General features: G+C 35.0%; 1 protein-coding gene across 1 annotated transcript in view; it reads right to left on the bottom strand.

The window, feature by feature from the left end:
* LOC115956098 (two pore calcium channel protein 1A-like) overlaps positions 1-17,974 on the bottom strand; it is a 32,935-nt gene extending 14,961 nt beyond the window's left edge. Inside the window, exons 1-9 of the mRNA XM_031074564.1 lie at positions 17,428-17,974; positions 16,136-16,279; positions 15,953-16,060; positions 10,694-10,789; positions 9,347-9,477; positions 6,426-6,486; positions 5,816-5,982; positions 3,679-3,784; positions 3,401-3,478 (exon numbers count right to left, since the gene is read on the bottom strand). Coding sequence (XP_030930424.1) covers positions 3,401-3,478; positions 3,679-3,784; positions 5,816-5,982; positions 6,426-6,486; positions 9,347-9,477; positions 10,694-10,789; positions 15,953-16,060; positions 16,136-16,279; positions 17,428-17,559 — 1,023 coding nt within the window. The 5' untranslated portion in view covers positions 17,560-17,974. The remainder of the gene's footprint in view (positions 1-3,400; positions 3,479-3,678; positions 3,785-5,815; positions 5,983-6,425; positions 6,487-9,346; positions 9,478-10,693; positions 10,790-15,952; positions 16,061-16,135; positions 16,280-17,427) is intronic.
* Positions 17,975-22,848: the final 4,874 nt, after the last annotated feature.

The following is a 22,848-nucleotide window of genomic DNA, read 5'->3' as shown; positions in this document are numbered from 1 at the left end:
AATGTCTATTGATATGTCAACGGATTCAACAGGTGTTATCAATTGTCTTTCATACAATATACAAACTTGTTAGATAAACAATGTCATTCAATAAACTCCATGAAACCTTTTCCTGAGCTCCATCAACTACAGCCACAAACAAGGCTCAAAATAAACTCTTAATTTAAAATTGTAATTGAGATTGGCATGCCTCTCCTACCATTTATTTTTGGCTAGGAAACAGACTGTTGTGACAATTTTGAAATAAATGTCTTTCAAACACCTCCAGCATTATCACTCACGAAAATCAACACCTGTCAAAGAAAATAGAATATCCAGTTCCAAGGCATGACATCCACCAATTTTTTCTTCCTTCTGTTTTAACTATGGTTTTCTAAAACACTATACCAAAGTTTCATCATCAAGTGACTGGGCACTCTGTACCATTCAATTAGCTTTCATAAGCATTTAGGATCTTACATTCAACTCAACTCACCTAAAAAGACTACCAAGGTAATCATCAGCTCTAACTAGAGCCACATCCTCTATCAGATTCTTGGAAATCGTATTTTAGCACGGCCTCTTGAATCTATCCATCTCCTCTTGGGCCTTCCTCTTGCCCTTTTGCTCCCTTCAATTTTGAAACTCACTCTATACCAGGGCATTCATTATTTGTCATTGCAGGTGGCAGAAAGAGTTACCTTATCCTTAATTTTAAATGTTATACCAGTGAAACACAGGGTGCTTTGAACTGTGAACTCCTAACCTCAAATGTTGAGGTACTTCTATAATCACCAAGGATAACACAAGAGGCTATTGAGGGCTCAAATAAAATTTCTTCAAAAACTTTTATTTATATATATATATATAAGTAATAGAAATTCATTAAAAAAGCACTATCCTATTACAGGGATGTATACAAAAGAATGGCAGAAAAACAAGAAGAAACAGAGCATTTAAAATATAAAAAATAAAAACCTGAACGACGGAAATGTAAATCATCTAAAAAGCCCATGAATGTAGTCATGGAGAGGGTATAGGAATTGTAAGTCCACTCATATAACGTTTTTAAAAAGAGAAATTTGAGATGTGGCAAGGGAAATTCCTTTCCCTCAAAAGTAAGGGGATTTCGCTCTTTCCAAATATACCACATTAGGCAAGAAGGACCTGTCATCCAAACTTCCCCACTCATAATTATTTTCTTTTCTATTTTTGATAAGTAATAATACTTCATTGAAAATAAAATGAAAGAGTAAAATGAACCCACATACATAGACAGTGTACTACGAACACAGCAAAAAGTCAATCAAAAAGATGCATGAAAAGTACAACTATCAAGTAAATCAAACAAAGAAGCAAAGTATAAACACTTGAAGAAATTATTCACTCAAAAAAAGTTTTGAGGAATAAAAGCTTCAAGCCAGGAATCGATCTCTCACTACCTTCAATAGTCTAAGCATTCCCCTCCCACCAAATACCCACATGAGGCAATAAGGGTTCATGTTTCAAATCACTGCTTTGCTGTGCTTGCTAAACTTGCTAGGCCAATTGGCTAGGAGCTCCCCAACACCTCTTGGCATGACCCATTTAATCTCAAATAGTGAATATACCATATTCCTCATCTCTCTAGCAATAGGGCAATGTTGAAGTAAATGATCGGTAGTTTCCCCATCCCTCTAGCAACAGGGCAATGTAGAAGTAAATGATCAGTAGTTTCCCCAACCCTCTTATACACATACAACACCAATCAATCACAACTATCCAACGCCTTTGCAAATTATCAGTAGTTAAGATTTTCCCCAATGCTGCTTCCTAAAGGAAGAAACTGACCTTTGTTAGCACTTTAGGTTTCCACAGATTCTTCCATGGAAAAGACTGTTGAGCTATGGAGTGTAACACCTCATAGGATCTAATTTCAAAAAACCTCCAGTGAAAGGATTCTAGCATTAGCTTATCCACTCCACCTCGTCTCAATAATCCAAAATATACCATATCCGTAAAGGATTTAGAGTAGGAAGGTTGGATAAAGTGCCCTTTATCAAAGTAAGTCAGCCCCCCTTGAAAAGGTACATTCTTCTTCAACCAGCCAAACACCTCTCCATTACGCTATTCCACACAGATTTTTCTTTGAAAGTGGAACCTAAGACCCAAATATGTTATGGGAATTTAAGCTACCTTGCATCTCAAAATACTGGTCAAAGCTTCAATATCCAACACATCACCAACAGGAACCAATTCGGATTTCCCCAAATTTATCTTCAATTCAGATATAACTTGAAACTACACAAAAATTGCTTTCAAGGGCCACAATTGCTCTGGATGAGCCCCAAACAAGATCAAAGTATCATTTGGAAATAGAAGATATGAGATCATTAATTGATTAGCAAAAAGGTCACCAACTGAAAACCCTAATATGTAATTGCCTCCACCTGCTGTCTCCAACAACCTACTAAGCGCCTCCATCACAATGATGAACAAAAAAGGGGATAAAGGCACTCCCTGTCTAAGCTTGTGAGCTTTGAACAAAGCCACTTGAGATTCCATTCACAAGCATTGGAAAACAAACGAGGGAAAAATCCTATTCCTCCACCTAGAATCAAACCCACGTCCTTGAAGCATATACAAGAGGAAATTCCAATGCACATGATTGTAGGCTTTCTCCAAATCTAACATGCACAAAACCCCTGGTATGTTGTACCTTATGTGACTATCTAAACATTCATTGGTAATCAATAGAGAGTCCAGAATCTGTCTCCCTCTTACAAAGGCATTTTGGGGTTCTGACACCCTCTTGTCTAGCACCATTTTCAACCTATTCAAGCAAGGATCTTATAAACCCCAGTAATCAAACTGATAGATTGGAAATCCTAAATCCCCACCCGTGATTAATTACTTTTGTTCTACATGTGCAGGGCCTGCTCACTCCGTCACTACCGTCAAGCAGTAATTCATGCAAAGAAGGGAGTTAGTGTTAATGTGTCTGACCATCCATGAGCTCAAATTAAATTGTTGGTTTGCTTCCTGATAGCAGCTAATTGTTTTCCACAATACTCCATAAAATTATATAAATTACATATAATCCAAGCCCTTGAACATTATGATTCCAGTGACGTTATTTCAAAGAAGACATAAGACAAATATTATTTTCTTTTGTATTTAAGTAAGAATATATCTCCCTCTAGTCTAGAAGCAAAAATTCCTTTTAAGATTTAAAGAGTACTATTAACTTATCAAAAAGGTATAAAGAGTACCATCTAAATAGGATTGTCTCAAAGTCAAAAACAAAGTACAGAGATGAAACTTTTAATCAAAGACATAAGCAAGACATATCATTCAAAAGAAGCAGATCAAGAAAATTGGAAAAGCTTGTTGCTGAAGCATGCTTAGAGAAGATTTATCCTGTAGAGACAACCGTTCTTACATTTTTATCTATGAGATTAAAAGCTTTCTCCAAGATTCGTCTCCTTTTAGAGTCCATCACAGAAACTTGTTTTACAAGCTACAACAAATAAGATATGTGAACATATGCATTTGTATTCTTTCTTAAGGAAACAAGAAGAAACTAAACATAGCTGTTTCTTGAACATTAAGTAGTAAAAAATATACCAGCAGCTGAAATGAATAGATGAACACAGATACAATAGCTGAGTCTTATTGTCCATGCTTAGAGGCAGCTTAAGAAGATGAAATAAACCATACCTGATCTTTGAAGCTGTCATATACAACAGCAAGAATCAAGCTGGTGACGAAGTAAACCCCCAATAGGATGTAAAGAACAAAAAACAGACAAAACCAACGCGAAGCCCTTCAAGACAATATAAATTGATGATACATTAGATCAAGGTTTATATGTCATCAACAGAAATTTCAAGACTTCAAAATAGAGAAATACTATGGAGATGTGACATGGTTCCAACAAGTCCCCAGGAAATTACATAAATGTGGAAACAGAAAAAGTAAAAGCAATAATAAAACTTCCGGAAATGCTAGGGGACTATAAGTGCTTTTAAAAGGGCAAAAGGGTGGGAAAATTAAAGAAAGCCTTCTGATGTTTTGACGAGTAACAATGGCACATTTTACCATAATAAGACAGGACTTCCCTCAAGGTTTTGAAACAAATTCTGATACCCTCCAGGTTGTTGACCTACACTGAACACCCCGACTGCTGACATTTCTCATCTTAAATATGTACTAATCATTCTACTCCTGGCCACATTTAATGAATTATGAAACTATAAATGGCAAAAAATGGACAAAAAAATTCAGTGCAAGGCAAGTATATGGAATTTCCACAAAGAAGGGTATAATCCTAAATTTAAAAAGTCCAAAAAAGCAGAAAAAGGATACCACATAAGGCAAACAGCCAATCAAACAAATTTTAAGTTTATACCAGGGAGGGGGAGCTTATATTGAGATAGCTAGATACTCTCAAAAGTCCGGCTATTTCCTTCCTGCTAGAAACCCTACAAACAATATGGAAATAGCTTTCCAAGGAGTAGGACTTTAAAACACCCTTTATTACATGAACAAATAAAGCTTAATGTAAAAATTAGTAAATGCAATCCATAAGGAGATTTGACCTTCAAGACGGAAATTCTATTCTCAAACCCCTAAAAAGAGAGAAGTTATTACAATTTACATAGTTTCTCTGATACCATGTAGTTGGCAATGGTTGATTGTGGGTAATACCATGAAAACCAAGATGTCAAGCTTAGGGTTAAAAATTAATAAACCCTAATACAGATGTATCATTTATAGGGTTAACTCCACAATAGAAGATGACACAATCACCCATCCAACTTAAACAATATTACTCATAACAAGTTACTTATCAAAAAATAAAAAATATATATTACACATAACAAGCGTCATATTCTGATTTTATTTCAGCACTCCAATATTTGGAATTCTATATTAAAAATACTATTCCCTACCAAATCACTCAATTTCGTACCATGTTTCTTAGATTCTATACCATAATATTCATGTTGATGCCTAGGCAGGCACATCATTTAATTCTCAAATGATAATCACATGAAGAACACAATAAATGAAAAGATAAACAATTATGTAGTACTAAGGCTGTGTAAGTTTCTTCAATTGGAAAATGCTCAACATTCAAATTAGTATAACGAATGAAAGTTCTTAAAGTAAATACACGCATGAATTCAGATAAAAGGAAAATACACGACACAGGCAGCAACAAATTCAGGAAAATCCAAGTTCAGAGACCAAAGAAATTCAGAAAGTTGGTTTACATTCAACACACGGCCATCTTTGGAATTTCCTAGTTTGTAATTGTGTCTAAGGATCTTAGCTTATGTTTCCTTGAGGGTTATAAGCTGGGTCCAGAGTTGTTGGAATAGGTTGTAACAGCAGACATGATTCTTGTAACAGCAGACATGATTCTTATTCTAATGCTGTGATTCCTGTTTGGTTCAGTTTCCAGCTTAGTTTACAGGTTTTTTCCCTTTATTATTTAGGAATGACATTATTGTACAAATTGATGACAATACTAAAGATTTTATACTCTGTCAACTATACTGGCAGCTATTGATAGCAAAAGATCCTGCAGTAATAAATCAACCAGTCGTGCCATCACCAGCAGAGTGTGCCACATAGAAGACCCTTGTACAAATAGATCGGACAACAAATTTTTTTTTTTTTTTTAAATGACATATCAAAGAAGGGATTAACAGCTTCAAAATGATGCATTATTTTCATGCAAAGAACAGCAACAATTGGACATGTTCCAGTTCAGTAATAGCAAGCCAGAAATTGAACAACACTGCAAAAATATAAAAGGAAAAAAGGTATCTAAATCACTCCTACTTACTTGTACGCTGGAATCCAAACATCTGGATTGTTGGATGTGGTGAACAAAACAAACATCTGATACAGTGTGGTGCCATACGAAGTAAATACTGTTTTCCCTTGTTGGGTATCTTCAAACATGACATAGGCTAACCAACTGGAAAACAGGAGAAATAAAAGCCCTAAAGCCTGCAATTCAAGAAAAGCAGTCAGCAATAAGCATGAAAACTAAAAGCATTAAGTATTATGTATTTTCACAACTAAACAATGGATTAAAATGTAACAGATGCAAATGAAAGTGAACGATCCTCCCAGAGTCACAAGCAAAAAGTAAATTTTCTTGTAAGAAATTTTATTAGAGAGAGAAGACCTTCAAGTACTGATGAAATAGACAAGAGTCCACTAAAAAATTACATTGTAAGACTAATGACATCTATAAAATCTATAAAATCTACAAAAGGAACAGAGTCCTGCCAATAGCAATTGAACACTCATACAGTAAACCTGATGTAGTCAAATTTGACACCATTGAATTTATGATTATTTATCTCTACAAATTGTTTATAAACTAGAAAAAATTGTAAACTCAACAACAGTAAAGATAATGTACAACAATAAGATAGTAAAGATACCAAGACGTTTAAGTAGGTGCTAAGCATTCCAGCCAGGATGTCGATGGTCGCTCGTAATTCCCTATGAACAAAAAAGAATGAGAAAACATCAAACTAATTTAACATAAGTTGTTTAACAGTTAAAAGTAAAGTATAAAGACATGCATGCACATCATGACATGTAACATGTATATCTACAGTGATTATGCAAGTTCTGATCCCAAAAATTTAATGTCGCCCATGGTTTGTAGCTGCATTTAATTAATATTCTGGCCCTCAGACCATCAAGACTTAATTTATGGCCTCTGAGTATGTATCACAGGTCCCACTCCTTTTAGTCAGGGAGTTCTCTGTATTAAAGGTTTTTTTTACCCTTCACTGTCAGCATTGAGTGCATATCTCAAACTGAATAAGTCTTATACCTATTGGTAAGGTTCAAGTATGGGGCATGATATTGCCATAATGATTCTGGGAAAATTTGTCAGTTCATTTCACCCTAAAAAGATACTTCTTCGCACTGGATTTTTTTTTTTTTTTTGGGGTAGAGCTTTGCACTGAATTGATTATAAATGAAAACTTTATTCATTACTACCAAAGAAACAAACTGCCTTAAAGCAAAGATACAGAACTAAAACTATCAGCAAATTTCATTTCACAGATTTTTCAGTTCAACAGAATAATGTCTTATGTTCAAAGTACAATTTCAAAACTTTTATCATCTCAGCTCTAAAGATATGATCAATAATTTCTTGTGTATTTGGATGGTTGTGTCTGCCCTTCAGGTTTCACCTAGCAGTCTTTTATTGATTATCACCTCACATGTATATATGTCCTAAGCAAAGACGGTCTTCAAATAAAACAGCTTTAAAGGAATAACCCTTACTCCATAGTTCATTTTTCATTTAACTGCTCTTAGGTCTTCTTGATTATAACTCCATTCACTTGAAGGCTAGCAATGAATTTTTTTTCTTAGTAAATGATAAAAATCTTAGTAGAAAAGGTAGAACAAGTACAAAATGGAGAAAACATTAAATCCTCCTCAACAAATTACAACCAAAAAATTAAAAAAGAGAGAATCACAATGATATCTACCTATGATCAGCATCCAGTCATACAAGGATAATAGAAAAATGAATTATAAAGATGTTCCATTAAACTTGGAATCATGAAATGTACTGTTATTTCTCTCCCACCAAATTGTCCTCATAAGACAAAGTGAAACTACCACCCAAACTACACTTCTCAAATGGCAAAGAGATCTCCCTTTCCAACCCACAAACATCTATATTCATTGGGACCACCCATTGCATCTCGAATAGAGATAAAGCTAATGACCATTACCAATGTCCCACAAGAGATAAAGCCAATGACCACTATCTCAAGGTAAGCAACCTACCTATCAAAATTGCAATCAGTACCGTCCACCAAGGCGTGGAGAGAGTGAGAAACAAATCTTCGGACACATGACCAACTGAAAGCTCTTGAATTCCAAGGACTTGTAAAATGATAACATTCCCAATAATGGTCTCATGCTCACCCACCATCAAAGAAACCACCAGAAAAGAGACACCACCATAAAATTCCTCAATCCCAGCTACAGGAGAGAGAATGAATGAAGAGGGAGGTTTTTTTTTTTTATGATAAGTAATTAAGATTTATTGATATAATAAAATAAAATAAAATAAAATAAAATAAAAGAGACACCTAATACACAGGAAGTATACAAGGGTAAACAAATCAAGAACAGAAATTACATGAATCAAGTAAATCAAAAATATAAGATAAGGATTTGTTTCCCAAAGCTGACAACCGGTCCAATAAGGTTCTAAAGAAGAATAATGAGGCCTGGCATGGATCTCTCTTTATCTTCAATTCATCTGCTATTTCTTTCCCACCAAAGACATCACATCAAATAATGGGGAATGACCATCCATATATGTCCATTTCGATGACGACCAAACCAATCTTGCCAGGAAGTTAGGAGCTCAACAACAGACTTTGGCATAACAAAAATACTCCAAATAAGCCCAAAATCATAGACCATAGATCCTTAGCCACCAGACAATGAAGGAAGAGATGGTCAACAGATTCACCATTCGCCTTGAAGAGGGAGATGTTAGAGGAAGAGAGACATCGAAAGGCATTTGAGGTCCATTAGCAGCTAGATGAGGTGGAGCTAAGTTAGCTATTTAATTGATTTGAAAACATTTGTGATGGCAGAATCATAACATGGTTAAAGAAAGGATATTCTCTTTGGAAGCCTAAGGCTAAGGCAAAGCCCAAGAATAAGTGTCCATGGTAGTTAATTAAGTTTTTATATTTTATTTGGTTATTCTTGAATCAAGGATATATGATCCCTGGACAGGGGATGTATATTATTAAGGATTGATATGATTATTAATTTTGGGAAGTCTTTGTAAAGGAAATTAGAGTCTTAGCATACTATAATATTTCTTGGGAAAGTTCTAGAAGGTTCCTACCTGTTTCTAGGGCTTCTAAAGCCTATTAACAGTTCTGGTATAAGTATAACACAGAATCAGCCTTAACAATAATTAAATGCTGACTGGCATTTTGAAAGAGCTTTTCTCCTCCCATCTCTCTCTCCCTCCTCTTCTCTCTCTTCTCTTATATCTCATAAGTAGAGGAGTCACATTGTGCTGTCACCTCATCTTCATTCTTTTCTTTCTTATTGTCCTCGTTCTCTTTCTTTTCTCACCATGAAAAAAGGACTATCTTGATTTCTTGTTTTAGAGGACCCTACTGCAATTTTTTCATTTCAAAGCATAACTTTTTAAATGTACCTTGGGAAGTATAAGTTCATAAGACTTAACCTCTGCAAAATCAGTGTACGAGCCCATGTTTCCTTACATCTAAATTCTGGGCATGCACACAGACAAAGATACGGGTAATTAAAAAAAAAAGGGGGTTTTATCACACAATACCTAAAGCTCAGCATGAAAAACACAACTCTGATATATGGTGCAATTCTAAAAGGAAGATAATCAAAGCCCCCTGAAGACAAATAGAGAGCATAAACCAGTATATCAGCAACCCAAATTAACAGCAAAGCCACCTGAAAAAAAACAAAAATGGAAATTTCACAATCAGACTAAAGGAACAGAATATCACAACATTGAACTTTTAACAAATAAATCAGATATACGTCAGCACCAGACTTTTTTCTTCTCTGGCCTACATATAAAAGGGTCAACATATGAATTGCATTATAAACTGTAAGATCATATGATCTCAAAGATACACTGTTTCTTATTCCGATCCAATCATTGTGGACGCTATTGATGTTTTTGTTGCTGTCACTACTCAAACTAATCCAAAAATTAATGGAAAGAAAATTTAGAAATCAAAAGACTACATTTTACTTTCTATCAAGGATATTTCATTGCTTAAGACTTCTTTTCATTATCAACAAAATATGCATTTCGATCCATTCACAGCTTGAATCGTAGACCATTGTTTTGGGCCTTCATCCAAATCATAGAAAAAACAATATATAATTTTTTTTATATATCAAAGGCAATTTCAGGCTATCTTACATGGTCAATACTTTAACCTTGATCAAACCAACTCCTGCTAGGAACTCTTTCTATTAGATCCACTTGATAACCTTTTTTTTTTTCAAACTGCATTTAATATGCATTTATCATCAAGTAACTATCATATGAAGAAATCAGATTTTTTTTAGTAAGTAAAGATTTTACTAAAACAAGGCACACCTAGTACACCGGAACTAGAAATATACAAAAGAAATGCAAACAAAGTTATGATAAAAGTGCATAAAGGTGCAAAATGGTCACTCAAGAACCAACATGTGCACTTAAAAAAATGCAACCAAAATAAGAATATGAACATGGATGAGAAGAATACAAGTAAGGATGAGGTTAAGTCATCTCAATATTAAGAACATATTCAATGAACCAAAATGCAACAACATCTAGAAGCATTTCAATACAAACTAAAGGTGAAAGAAGATCAGAATGACAACCAAAGAGAAAATCCACTTAAGCAGCATGAAAAGATAAGTGGTTAATAATACAACTAAGAGAGCATCAGCTAAATCACTAAAGAAGTCAATCTCATGAAAGATTTACTTTCTTTGGTGAACTTATCAGTTATTTGAGTCACAAATTTAAATACCTAGTACAAGATATATACAGAAGGTTCTGATTATCAAAAAAGGCTTCTCGGTAAAAATTAAAAACCAGGAAATCACTTTCTTTCACTTTTTGGTAAGTCAGAAAATAACTACACGAGAAAGAATCAAAAAGTACCTTTAATCGATTAAGAAGACTTTTCCAATAAAGATCGTACCCTTCATATGAAATTGGAAAGAAGGTATGTATCACAAGTATGAATAGAGATATGCCCTGCATCAAAAAGCAGAAACTAATGAAACTTGCAAAAGATTGTCCATATAATACATCAAACCAAGGAAACTAGTGGCACAAAAAACTAAGCTGAGATGCTCAAATAAACCTTAGGGATCTAGCAATATGCCCAAAATTAAACATTCTGTAGTTCAAGTACAAGATTTATGTACCACCTCAACACCATGTATCATTTCTAAGAGTAACCAAACTATAAATAACATAAATCCTTGACATGCTATGTATTCAATCAACACCTTCTAACACTAGACCTAATATGATTGAATATCCAAAAAAAGCCCCCCTAGAAGACATCATTAACAGGTTATCAGTATTTGATAATGATCACCTACCCACAATCCAACATCCATTAACAAAGATACAACAAATGGCCATGCTCTTTATTTATTTTTTCTTTTCTGTGCTTAATTAAACTACAGACCTTTCTCATAATGGGTCAAACCTGAGACTTCTGATCAAAGGAGACAAACTGAGGATATTGTTCCTTTAAGATAGATTTTTAAACAGGTCTTACTGCCATTATCAAAGAAACTTTCAACAATTCATCATAATCTTTTTCAAAAGATCAAAATTTCACTTGTAATTTTCTTATCAAGTCCAATGACCATCGACTCAAATGGAACTTCCTTCTTTCAGAAGTTTGGCTGGAGGGTTGTGGCTGGACGGTGATGTCATGGATTCAAAACCTACCAAGCGTATTTAACTCACCAATCAAAAAATAAATCTTATCAAAAAATGAAATTTTAGTTGCAATGTTTCTTGGAACATGAATTCATATTAAACATTGAATTTTCTTATCCAAATAGTAGCTACGTAGGATAGATACTTAAAATTATAAATATCCAGCAATTCCTCAAAATCTTTTTTTTAATTTTAAATAATGAATTTTATTGAGATCAAACTGATAGAGTCACCCAAGTATATAGGTGTATAAAATTGGGGGCCATACAATCAAGCACGCAAATTACAAAGATCTATCAAATCACAAACCAAACATAGAGAATAACTACGCACTACCGACATCCAATCCAACAAGGTTTTAAAGAAAAATTATTTAAGATTTGGCAAAGTTCTCTCAAAATCCTCAAAGCTCTAGGTTATTCCTATCCCTCCAAAGGCACCACATCAAACAATGTGGGGCAGCCATCCAAATATAACCATTTTTATGGCAATGGGGGGCAGTCTCCATTGGAAATACTTGACACTACCCTAATAGCAAATGAATGTTTAAATGGTCATTTGAAATTTGACAATCTGTGGGTTTTGTGCAAAATTGATTTGAAAAAGAATTATGGCTATGTCAATTTGGATTTTTTGATTTATTTGTTACAAAGATGTGGCTTTGGGGGAAAATAGAGGAAGTGTATAGCATTTTGTATTTCCACATTCAAATTTCTTATCCTCGTGAATGGCACCCCTAGTGTTTTTTCAATAGCAATGGCGGCTTATGTCAAAGAGATCCCCTTTCCCATTATTGTTTGTGGTGGTTGAGGCATGAGAAGGATGTTAGCAAAAGTTGTGTCAAGGGGATGTTTGAAGGTCTTTACCATTAATAATATGAGGCATAAATGGTGATATCCCATCTCCTTTTCATTAAGGATATACTTATCTTCTGCGATGTAAACTCAATCCAACTTTGCTATTTAAATGCGTCCTCATTTGTTTCAAGGCGGATTCAGGCTTGAAGATCAATTTAAGTATATATGAAAATGTGCCAATTGGAGAGAGGTAATGAATGTCAAGAAATTGGCAAGTAATCTCGGATTACATGTCTCATCCATTCTGATGAAATAATTTTGCCTTTGGGATCTCACTTCAAGGCATATATGTGATTTCATTATAAATCAAATGCACAAGAGATGGACTAGCCAGACAAAATTGTACTTATCAAAAGGGGGATACTCTCTCTAATCAAAAGTACATTATCTAGCCATCTAACCTATTTCTTATATTTATTCCCATTGTCTGTAGGTTTCGCTTGAGAGTTCATATGGGAAGGGAATGGAATGTATTTAAATAAAAGAAAAGAATGGAATAAAATGAAATGGAATTAAGTAACTTTGATTGGATGTTTTAAAATAAAAGAATGAAAATGAATAGAATGTAAATAATCTTGTTTGGGAGCAACATGGAGAAAATAGAACGGAATCATTTTATGACAATATTACTATTAGACCCCTATTTTAAAATAAAGAGTTGAATATACAGGGATATTTTGGAAGTTTTAGTAAAAAAATCATTAAATCTAATTTCATTACCTCCAATTCCTCCCAATTTCGGAAGAACGAAAATTTAAGATTTTAAGAAAATAGATGAATGAATATTCCCTCTTCCTCGTTCCATTTCCTCCTATTTAATCCTACTTAAACTTCCAAACAATAAAAATAAATATTTAATATACTCAAATAAAGAAAGAAAAGAATATTTTAAAATGATTTTTTTCTTTTTTTTCCACTTCATACTATTCTCTGTTTTCAAGCGAAACCTAAGTTACAAAAAGGTTGAATAAAAAATTCAAAGAGATTTTCTGGAATGGGCTGTACTTATGAAGCACCGACGCGGCATTTTGGCCGCCAAACCCGCGTCCGACGCGGGGTGCGCGGGCGACGCCGCTGCCTGCGCGTCGGTTTCGTGTTCCTTTTTTCTTTTTTCGGCGCGATACGCGCCGATTCGACCCGAATCGATCCGTATCGGCCGCAACCAAGGATACCGGCGCCGAACCGGCCGATTCAGGCCGAAATTCAAAAAACAAAAGGTGCGAAACGCACCGTTTGGCTGAAATTTATTTTAAAAAAAGGTTGCAAAACGCACCGTTTGGACAAAAACCCTATATCTCAGTCCACAGTTCTCATCTTCAGCTCTCTGTCCCTCTCTCGTCTTTGTGCTCCACGCCACGGCTCTCTGGCCTCTGCTCTCCGTCTCCCCTCTCTCACACTCACACAATCTCACTCTCAAGAGTCTCAACTCTCAACTCACTCACACATGCTCTGATTATTACTCAAATGTGTCTGTGATCTGATTTCTTTATTTTTTTATTATTTTTTATATAAGCTGTAATAATATTGTCACTTGGGTTTGATAATCTTTTATTTTGTTTTAATTTCAAACTTGAGTTGTATTCTTATTTCCAATGTCATAAAATGTTTTAGTTTCAAACTTGTGGGTTGTATTTAATTTATGAACATTATTTTTAGTTATCATTTAATACTACTCTTAATTTTGATATATATTTTTATATAGTGTGAAAAAATATACTTAGCAATATATTAAAAATATAAATAAATATATTCTTAATAATTTTTTAATCATCGGACTCCACCGCACCCACATCTTACATTTTCAAAAATGGCTGAGTTTTGCACCCGAATCCGAAAACGCACACCTACTTCATAGCTGTACTACAGGTCCATGTGTCTAATTATATGTTGAGTCTTTTTCTATTTGATTTAGAAGTACTTAATTACTTTGCTTTGTTATTAGAATTCTTGGTCCTTCTAGAAAAGAGGTTATTAGAGAATTTTCATCAGCTCTCTCATAAAAAATGTCATTGTAACACATCAAAAACCTACTTTATCATTTTAATACATCATTTTATAACATACTATTTATCAGATGTTCTATATTTCAATTTTATACATTAAAATAATATTTACTACATATTAAAATAATATATTAATTACTCTCTATCATCCTCATCCTCAACAACAACGGCACAACCACCACTGCCGCAATAACACCGACAACCACCACCGGCACAAACTCACATCCACCAACACCACCTCAATTAAAAAAAAAAAAAAAAAAACACAACCAAAGAGATCGGCAAGGCAAAAAACACAACCAAATCAAACAAACCCACATCCCAAATCAAACAAACCCAAAAGTAAAACCCACCACTGCAGGCCGATTAAGAGAAATCTGATGGTGGGAGGTTCCGATGACGTGGTGGATGGCACGACAAGCTCGGCGGCGTGGCGTGGCGTGGTGATTAGGCCATGGGTTGTTGTGGATGTGGTGGGTCGGGTTTGTGTGGCTGTGTTGGTGGACGGCGATCTGAGAGTGTAGATCGGGTTTGTGTGGCTGTGTTGGTGGATGACGATTTGGTTTGTGTGGTTGTGTTGGTTAACGGCGATCTAAGAGTGTAGATCGGGTTCGTGTGGCATGGCATGGCGTGGCTTGATGCTCCGGCCTGAGTTTCGTCTGGTTGTGTGGCTGTGTTGGTGGACGGCAATTTGAGAGTGTAGATCGGGTTCGTGTGACGTGGCGTGGCATGGCTTGATGCTCCGGCTTGAGTTTCGTCGAAGATGGAGGCAGTGACGTGGAGTAGAGAGAGAGAGAAATCAAAGAAATGAAGTGAGAGAGAGAGAGCTGATACATTTCGATGAAGGAGATAAGGAGACAGAGGTAGTGGACCCAGCGAGAATAAAAAAGTAATATAAATTATAGTAAAGGTGAACAGTACGTTCTCAAATTTGGGAGCGTACTATAGCATGTTCCAAAAAAATAGCACATATAGAACACCTGATGAAGCTCATATTTTGGAGTTTGATATGCCAAATATTATAGCATTTAGCACACCTGATGAGAGTGCTCTTAACACTTAGTAGTCCTTTCTACAATTGGGTTTTATAATAGCCTTCTATGTACTATGTAGACAATAAAATTTAGATAAAGAGATTGACTTTAATAAAATTCCAGCAGCTAATTTTCTTTTTTAAGCCTTAAGGGTGTGATTTCTTAGGAAACATAAGTGTGGTTGCTTAGGCTTTATCTATTTTTGTTTCATGTTCCATTCACCATTTTGACACCAAAAAGCCTTCAAGTTCATTCAAGATCCAATATTTTTATTACTTAACCTTACCTACACCTTTAAACATCAAACCCTATTCAAGAACCCTTCAAAACATCATTAATACTCCTAATTTGGTGCAAAAATTTTAAAGATCCTACATCAACAAGAAACTCCAATCATTTCAAATATATAAGGTAACCACTTGGCACAAAGATAGCAAACAGATGCTAAACAGAAGTGGCTTTGTCCTATAAACTAGATTCCTAAATAGTTTTCAAACATTTCCAATTTAAATTATTATTATTAAAATTAGAGGTCATATACAATTCTTCTAAATATCTAACTCTTACCTCATAAATAAGAGACTCCCCACCAGTTAAGTAGGGCAACTGCCCAAGAAAGTAGTAATCCCTATCATTGCAAGAATCTGTAGAATAGTTGGAACACCACAAAGGTTTCTGCACAGAGTTTAGAGAGTTCAGAATAAATAAATACCATGGTTTACCAAAATTAAAGGGGGGGAAAAAACCAACCTCTAAGAAATTTAGGATTATCATTGCAAAATAATTGAGGGACCAAAAGAAATCAAACTGAATAAAAACGAGGTAGGATTTTGCAGCACTCTGGAAGTTTGAATGATCAAGAATTTCCTCGGGTAAACCAATACCATCTACGGCCTGCAGAAAGCATTTTCAGCCAATAACCAATAAAAAGTAATCATTTGTTAGAAAATTTTGAGAATAAGAATATTGAAAAAGTAATGACTGAAAATCTCAAATAATGTTAATGGTAGACAAGGCTAAAAATTTCTATTTGTTTCTTTCTTGGTTACACAATTTGTAAGTCTTCCAAATATCACAAAATCCAATGTAAAACAAAGGACACCTTATGAGGATAAAAAATTAAAAACGAGATGCACATCAATGAATTTTTCTTTGGTTAGGTACACACGTTAAAAGAATTATTAAAAAGAAACTTCAGAAATATATCCCTGATTTCATCATGTACTTTAAAAGGCTTTCAACAAAATCACGAAAGATTGCAATCATAAAATGGAAGGACAATATTTGAAAGAAAAAAAAAAAAAAAAAAAAAAAAAAAAAAAAAAACAACAACAACAACAACAACAACAACAACAACAACAACAACAACAACAACAACAACAACAACATATATTACCAATGTATGGTAAATGTCAAACGGATTAATGTGCCACCCCTTCTATGATTCTATCACCACACATTAAAAGATATTAATTTTTTTCAAAGTCAATTTGAATTCTCATATGACTCTTCTTTTTCATTTTCTTCTATGGTAAAAGCTCAATTTAACTTGTATTCATGGAAACCTACTTTGAAATTCTAAAAACAAGCCCATTATGAAATAGACTTCAAAAATCAGTATTAACAAGAAGCATAATGCTATTTATGTCTTATTGACAAATGCAACCAAGTGTTTGAATGCAATTGAAAACCTAATGTATAGCACCTAAAGTAGTGTATCTAAGTTTTATACCACTACATATATTATCAAACGCAAACCCATTTGAAAATTCACATCAACATCACCAAATCACATCTAAATCCTCCAAAATTCCACATCCAAAACAAATAAAATAAGCCTAAACAACTATAACTACAACCATTCATTACATAGTTACATAATTACCAAACACAAAACCCATTATCAAATTCACCATTAAAACACAACTACATTCACCAAAACTCTAATCTTAACACACCCCAAAAAATAAACACTTTCTTAAGAGGGAAAGAAGATGAATTATTGGATACATTAAAAAAGTGAAACAGAGAAGGAAACGAACCAGATCAACGAGAGCAGCAGCCTTTTCAAAATTCGAGCCGTAAGCAATGGCCTCAGAACGATTATGGTGCTCTCTCTTGCGACCAGCCGCAGTAGCTCTACTGCTTTCTCCGCTTAGCAGAGGCTTCTCCATCTATAAGAGACAAATGAAAACTGAAACCAAAATGATAATTGGTTTCAATTCAAAACAACAAAAGCAGAGAAACCGAGACACAGAGAGAGAGAGAGAGAGAGGTGGTGAAGATAATAAAGGCTTTGATCGGAGACGTAGTAGTGAGACAGTTATGAAATGAATCTTCGTTACTATTAATAAAATATCTCAAATGTGTAGACTTTCAACTTTGGCTTCAGTGTCGGGTTACGATGAGTCATGTTCCCATGAGGTATCCCTCATGCCTCCTTCCATGCACTCTTTCTTACTCTCTTTGAATAGCAATGTTTATGGAGCTCAAATTGTGATATGAAGCCACGGTTTTACTCCAAAGTGTGTGTACAGTTGTGTGTAACAATCAAATATGCACTAATATTTAGCCTCTCTTGAATTACATATTTTTAACATCAAAGAGAAATGAAATTAGTTAAAAAAGTTTCTTGCAGATGATATCTGTTTAGTATCGCTTAGTTTTTAGTAGCTTATTTGTTAAAAGTGAAGCAAAAATTTTAAGTTAACCTATTTTTTAAAAAGTTAGTTTTTTTTTGCTTTTTTAGAAGAAATGTGAGATAAAAAGCAAAACTTTGGGAGGTAGAAGCAAGAGCTTAGGTATCTTTTTAACAAATCCATTATTAAATTACATTATTTCTATTTTTGTTGCCTTACACTAAATTTAATTAACATAAAATCCTAAATATAATTTGACAAACTATTTATTTTTAATCATGTGCCATGAATGGTCATCTTTTTTATACAAGATAGAAATTATACTTTAGTTTAATCTAAGTTTATACGCATATGAACCTTCCTCTTGAAAACTTGAATCTCGACCCTTACCTTCTACATCTTACAAGAACTTTGTATTTGTAAAATGATCATCATGCACATAGTGTTCATGAATGGTCATTTGACCACCAAAGAAATTTCTACAAGCATACTTGTGTAACACTACTATGTTAAAAATAATAACAATAATAATAATATGATGCAAGCATTCAAGATAGTGCATGCTATGATTAGTTTCCTATCAATGAAAGCAAGTAATAAACCATTTCGTGAAAAAAGAAAAGCAATAATTAACCCAATGGATTCATTTTTAACAATAATAATAATATGATGCAAGCATTCAAGATAGTGCATGCTATGATTAGTTTCCTATCAATGAAAGCAAGTAAGTAATAAACCATTTCGTGAAAAAAGAAAAGCAATAATTAACCCAATGGATTCCTAACATTGAGGCGATCTTATTGGAGCTATCATAAAATTGACCTCATACTATCATTCTCTCTTTTGTTTTGAGAATCATATAATATCATTCTTTTAAAATACGATAGTGTAGTTTTTTGCTTTTTTTTCTTTTTTTGGGGATGGGGTAGCTTTTTGCTTTTTGGCAAGGAGTGCGGAAGAAGATTGTGGATGTAGATAGCGATAGAACTTGGATCAATTGATACGTAGTTGTCCCAGACTCCCAGCCGACCTGGAAATTGGAATGTAAGTCGGCCGAAAGGGATGGATTGGGATTTGGGACTGTGCGCCCTCACCTGCTTTTCATGAGCTCCGCCCTTTCTTTTTATTTTATATATCAGTTTTGATTGATTCCTGTCAAAAACAGTCTACTCTAACTTCTAATTTTATAATTTTAACGCTTAAGATTATTCTTTCTTATGCTTTTTCCAAAACACTTCTCTTTTCTTTTTGTAATTTAATTCATAGATAACAAACACAATTAGAATTTACCAAGTGTTATTGGGATTACAGCCTCTTGCTACTTGTTTAAAAATAATAATAAAAACATTTTCAGTTTTAAATTTTAATATTAATATATAAGAAAGCTCGTTTTAAGAAAAGTAGGTATCCCATTCATAGCATCACTCTTAAAAATGGATAATCTCATAAATCACTATAATGGATTAAAAAAATAATAACTCCAAACTTGTTTAAAACTAAAATTTTTCCTACTATTATTATTATTATTATTATAGCTACAAGTGAGGAAGGAAATTTTGAGTCAAATATCTCCGTTGGAAATACTAGAAAGTGTTGAAATAGAAAACTCTTTAACTTTTTCCTGTTAAATTTGTACAATAAAAAAAAATTATCATAGCCTTTTTATTAGTAACCCTCGAATTAAATTTTGCTGCCCACAAATATTGTTAGATTGTTCTAAATTGATATAAAGATGGCCCCGGGGACACAACTGCTTCCCTTTCATATGGCACATCGATGTTCCCTTCTATGGGTGAGTTTGGTTCAGCTTTTTGTAAAAGTGCATAATGAAAAAGTGGAGTTTTCAAAAAGTGTATAATTGAAAAAAGTGCATTTTCAAAAAACTGAGTGTTTGGTAAAAACCGTTAAAAAGTGCTTTTTGAAAAAGCTGAGTGTTTGGCTAGCACTTATAAAAGTGACAGTTTGAGGGATAAATTACCAAAAAGGACAATGTATATATAAGAGTATCTCCAACAGGTTAGACAAATTTTTGTGATGTTTGGACAATCAACAGTGACATTTATCTTTTACCTATTCACTTTTTTAATTTTTATTTTGTAATCAAATTTATTCTTTTTTAATATTTATTTTTTCTTTTTCTATTCATTCTCAACAATTATATTTTTCAACAAAAAGTGTTACATTCACAATATTTTTTACAATACTTTCACAAGAATCATAACAAAATCTTATATGAAAAGTTGTTACTAATTCTAATTTGAACCCATTACTGAAATTATATTTTTACTCATCAATATTAGCTAATTACTTAAAATTTATTGTGAAAATATTGTAGTAATATTTTTAAATTGTGATTTCTAATTCTTTGCCCTTTTTTTCCTCCATATGTTTCCTTTTCCTTTTTTTTTTTTTTTTCTCTTGTATTTTGTCCACCACACACGTATACATTATTTTGTCCACATCCTCTCCTTTTTCTTTTTCTTTACTTCCACAGCTCCACTTTCCAGAAGCTCCTCATTCTTTCATTCTTTCCTCTTTTATTTTTCCTTTACTTCCACTTGATGATTCCAAAAGCTCTCCGGCTCTCTCAATTTCTTCTCTCTTTTTTTATTTTTTTTTCCACTTGATTCCAGAAGCTCTCCACAAACCACTACTGACGCTATACACTTCCGCTTCTTGACTTATATGAAGCAAATTACTCGCAGACCTGAACTGAACATTGAGAAGCCTCACGACCTTGAAGTCATTGGATACGGAATCGAATCCGAACCCAACACTGTGGGTTCGGTCTTTCTTCGTCTTCCTCTTCTTCTTCTTTCTTTCTGTCTTTCTGTGTGTTTATGGTTGTTTGGCCGTGGGTTTGTGCTATTTGATTTCTGTAATTTTAGATTGTGGTTTGTGTTTTGGGTAATGATTTTTCTGTGTATTCTTTAGGTTGATTTCTCACGGAGAGGGCAGAGCAGAGAGAAGAGATGGGAGGCGTGAGGTTAGGCGTTGAGAGAACTGATTAATTTCATGGGTATTTTCGTAATTCCATCATCAGCAACGGTAACCTATCAAACGTGCAGTGCGCGTTTTCATTTATGAACCCTCAGAGGTCCATAAATTTTCTGCGTTTTTGGCCTATGCCCAAAACGCAATTTTTATCAAAAAGTTGCGTTTTGGGCTTAATCAAACGCAATTTTAGGCCTGACTTTTTTCAAAAAGCCCTTTTTGGGCCCCAAACGTGGAAACAAATGGGCACTATTTAAGGTGAGTTTGGTTCAACTTTTTGTAAAAGTGCATAATGAAAAAATGGAGTTTTCAAAAAGTGCATAATGAAAATATGCATTTTCAAAAAACTAAGTGTTTGGTAAAAACCGTTAAAAAGTGCTTTTTGAAAAAACTGAGTGTTTGGCTAGCACTTATAAAAGTGGCAGTTTGAGGGATAAATTATCAAAAAGGACAATGTATATATAAGAGCATCTCCAGCAGGTTAGGCAAATTTTTGTACTGTTTGGACAATCAACAGTAATGTGGGGCCCAGCAATTCGTGGACCAGGCCCATTTGCCCTTAGAAAGTCCGAGGGCCCAATCCGAGGAGAACTGTGGCCCAAGCTCCATGACGCCGAGCACGGACCAATTTTTGGGAGGCAGCCGAGGACAGTCTAGTCCTCGGCAGGCCCATAATCCGCCCAGAATAAAGGGATAAATTCGTAAGGAAATCCAAAATACCTTGGGGCGATTACCCTAAATACCCTTCTGGATAAGGCCCAATGCCTGGCAGAACCGTACTCTACAGTTTTATCAAGTCATCCCCAACAATTCCGGGATTAGACTGATGGGACCAATGTCAGTATTTGTAAAGACTGACCCTACACGTGGACGAAGGACATCGAACGCACACTAGTATAAAAGAAGAAGTAAGTGAATCTAGCAAGGGGGAAGGAAAGAAAAAAAAGGAGACTTCATGAGGAAGATCGCCGGAACGATCCATGCACAGAACAGAGAAAGTCCTCCGTTGGACAGCCGGAAAGGACCACAAGGGTCCTCGGATCAAGTCCGAGGATCCCATTCTCAGAGGTGGCAGTATGGCGGGGCTTTAAACGTTTAGGCCCAGTCCATTTTCCACAGGGATCTTTCTGAAATCCAGACCGGACCATCCCCCCGTGACCAAGCCCAAGCTTTTCAAGCCCACTCTCTACAAATCGTATTGTGAGGGATCTCTCCCGCGTGAACCCTAAGATGTCACTGGGCCGCGCAGGAATCGTGTCCCTACAATTGGCGCCGTCTGTGGGGAGCATGCGCGCTTGGCGCAGGTGGCGGTGGAGTCAACTCTCTACTAAGCAAAAATCCACGGAGCTTCCTCCGTCTCCTTTGACGTGCAGCTGTTGTTCCGACATAAACTTCTGCTAGGGGCTACTCCTTGCAGCGCCCATGGCGTGGGCAGCCCTAGGGGCTCTTGGCCTCAAGCCGGCTCTCCCCGCCCTGATCTAGGGGCTTACATCCGAAAAACAAACCAAAAGTTTTGGACAGAACCAAGGCCTTGCATGGTCCACGGACTCAAACCTGTGGGGAAACCAAACACAAAAAAAATAAATCTCGTAAAGTTTTGGACAGAACCAAGGTCTTGCATGGTCCTCGGACTCAAACCTATGGGGAAACCAAGTACAAGAGATGAAAATCAAAAGTTTTGGACAGAACCAAGGCCTTGCATGGTCCACGGACTCAAGCCTGTGGGGAAACCAAACACAAAAAAAAAAAAATCTCGTAAGTTTTGGACAGAACCAAGGTCTTGCATGGTCCTCGGACTCAAACCTATGGGGAAACCAAGTACAAGAGATG

This window comes from Quercus lobata, chromosome 8 (assembly GCF_001633185.2).
Source record: "Quercus lobata isolate SW786 chromosome 8, ValleyOak3.0 Primary Assembly, whole genome shotgun sequence".
Classification (NCBI taxonomy): Eukaryota; Viridiplantae; Streptophyta; class Magnoliopsida; order Fagales; family Fagaceae; genus Quercus; species Quercus lobata.
This window is presented reverse-complemented; position numbering and strand designations above follow the sequence as displayed.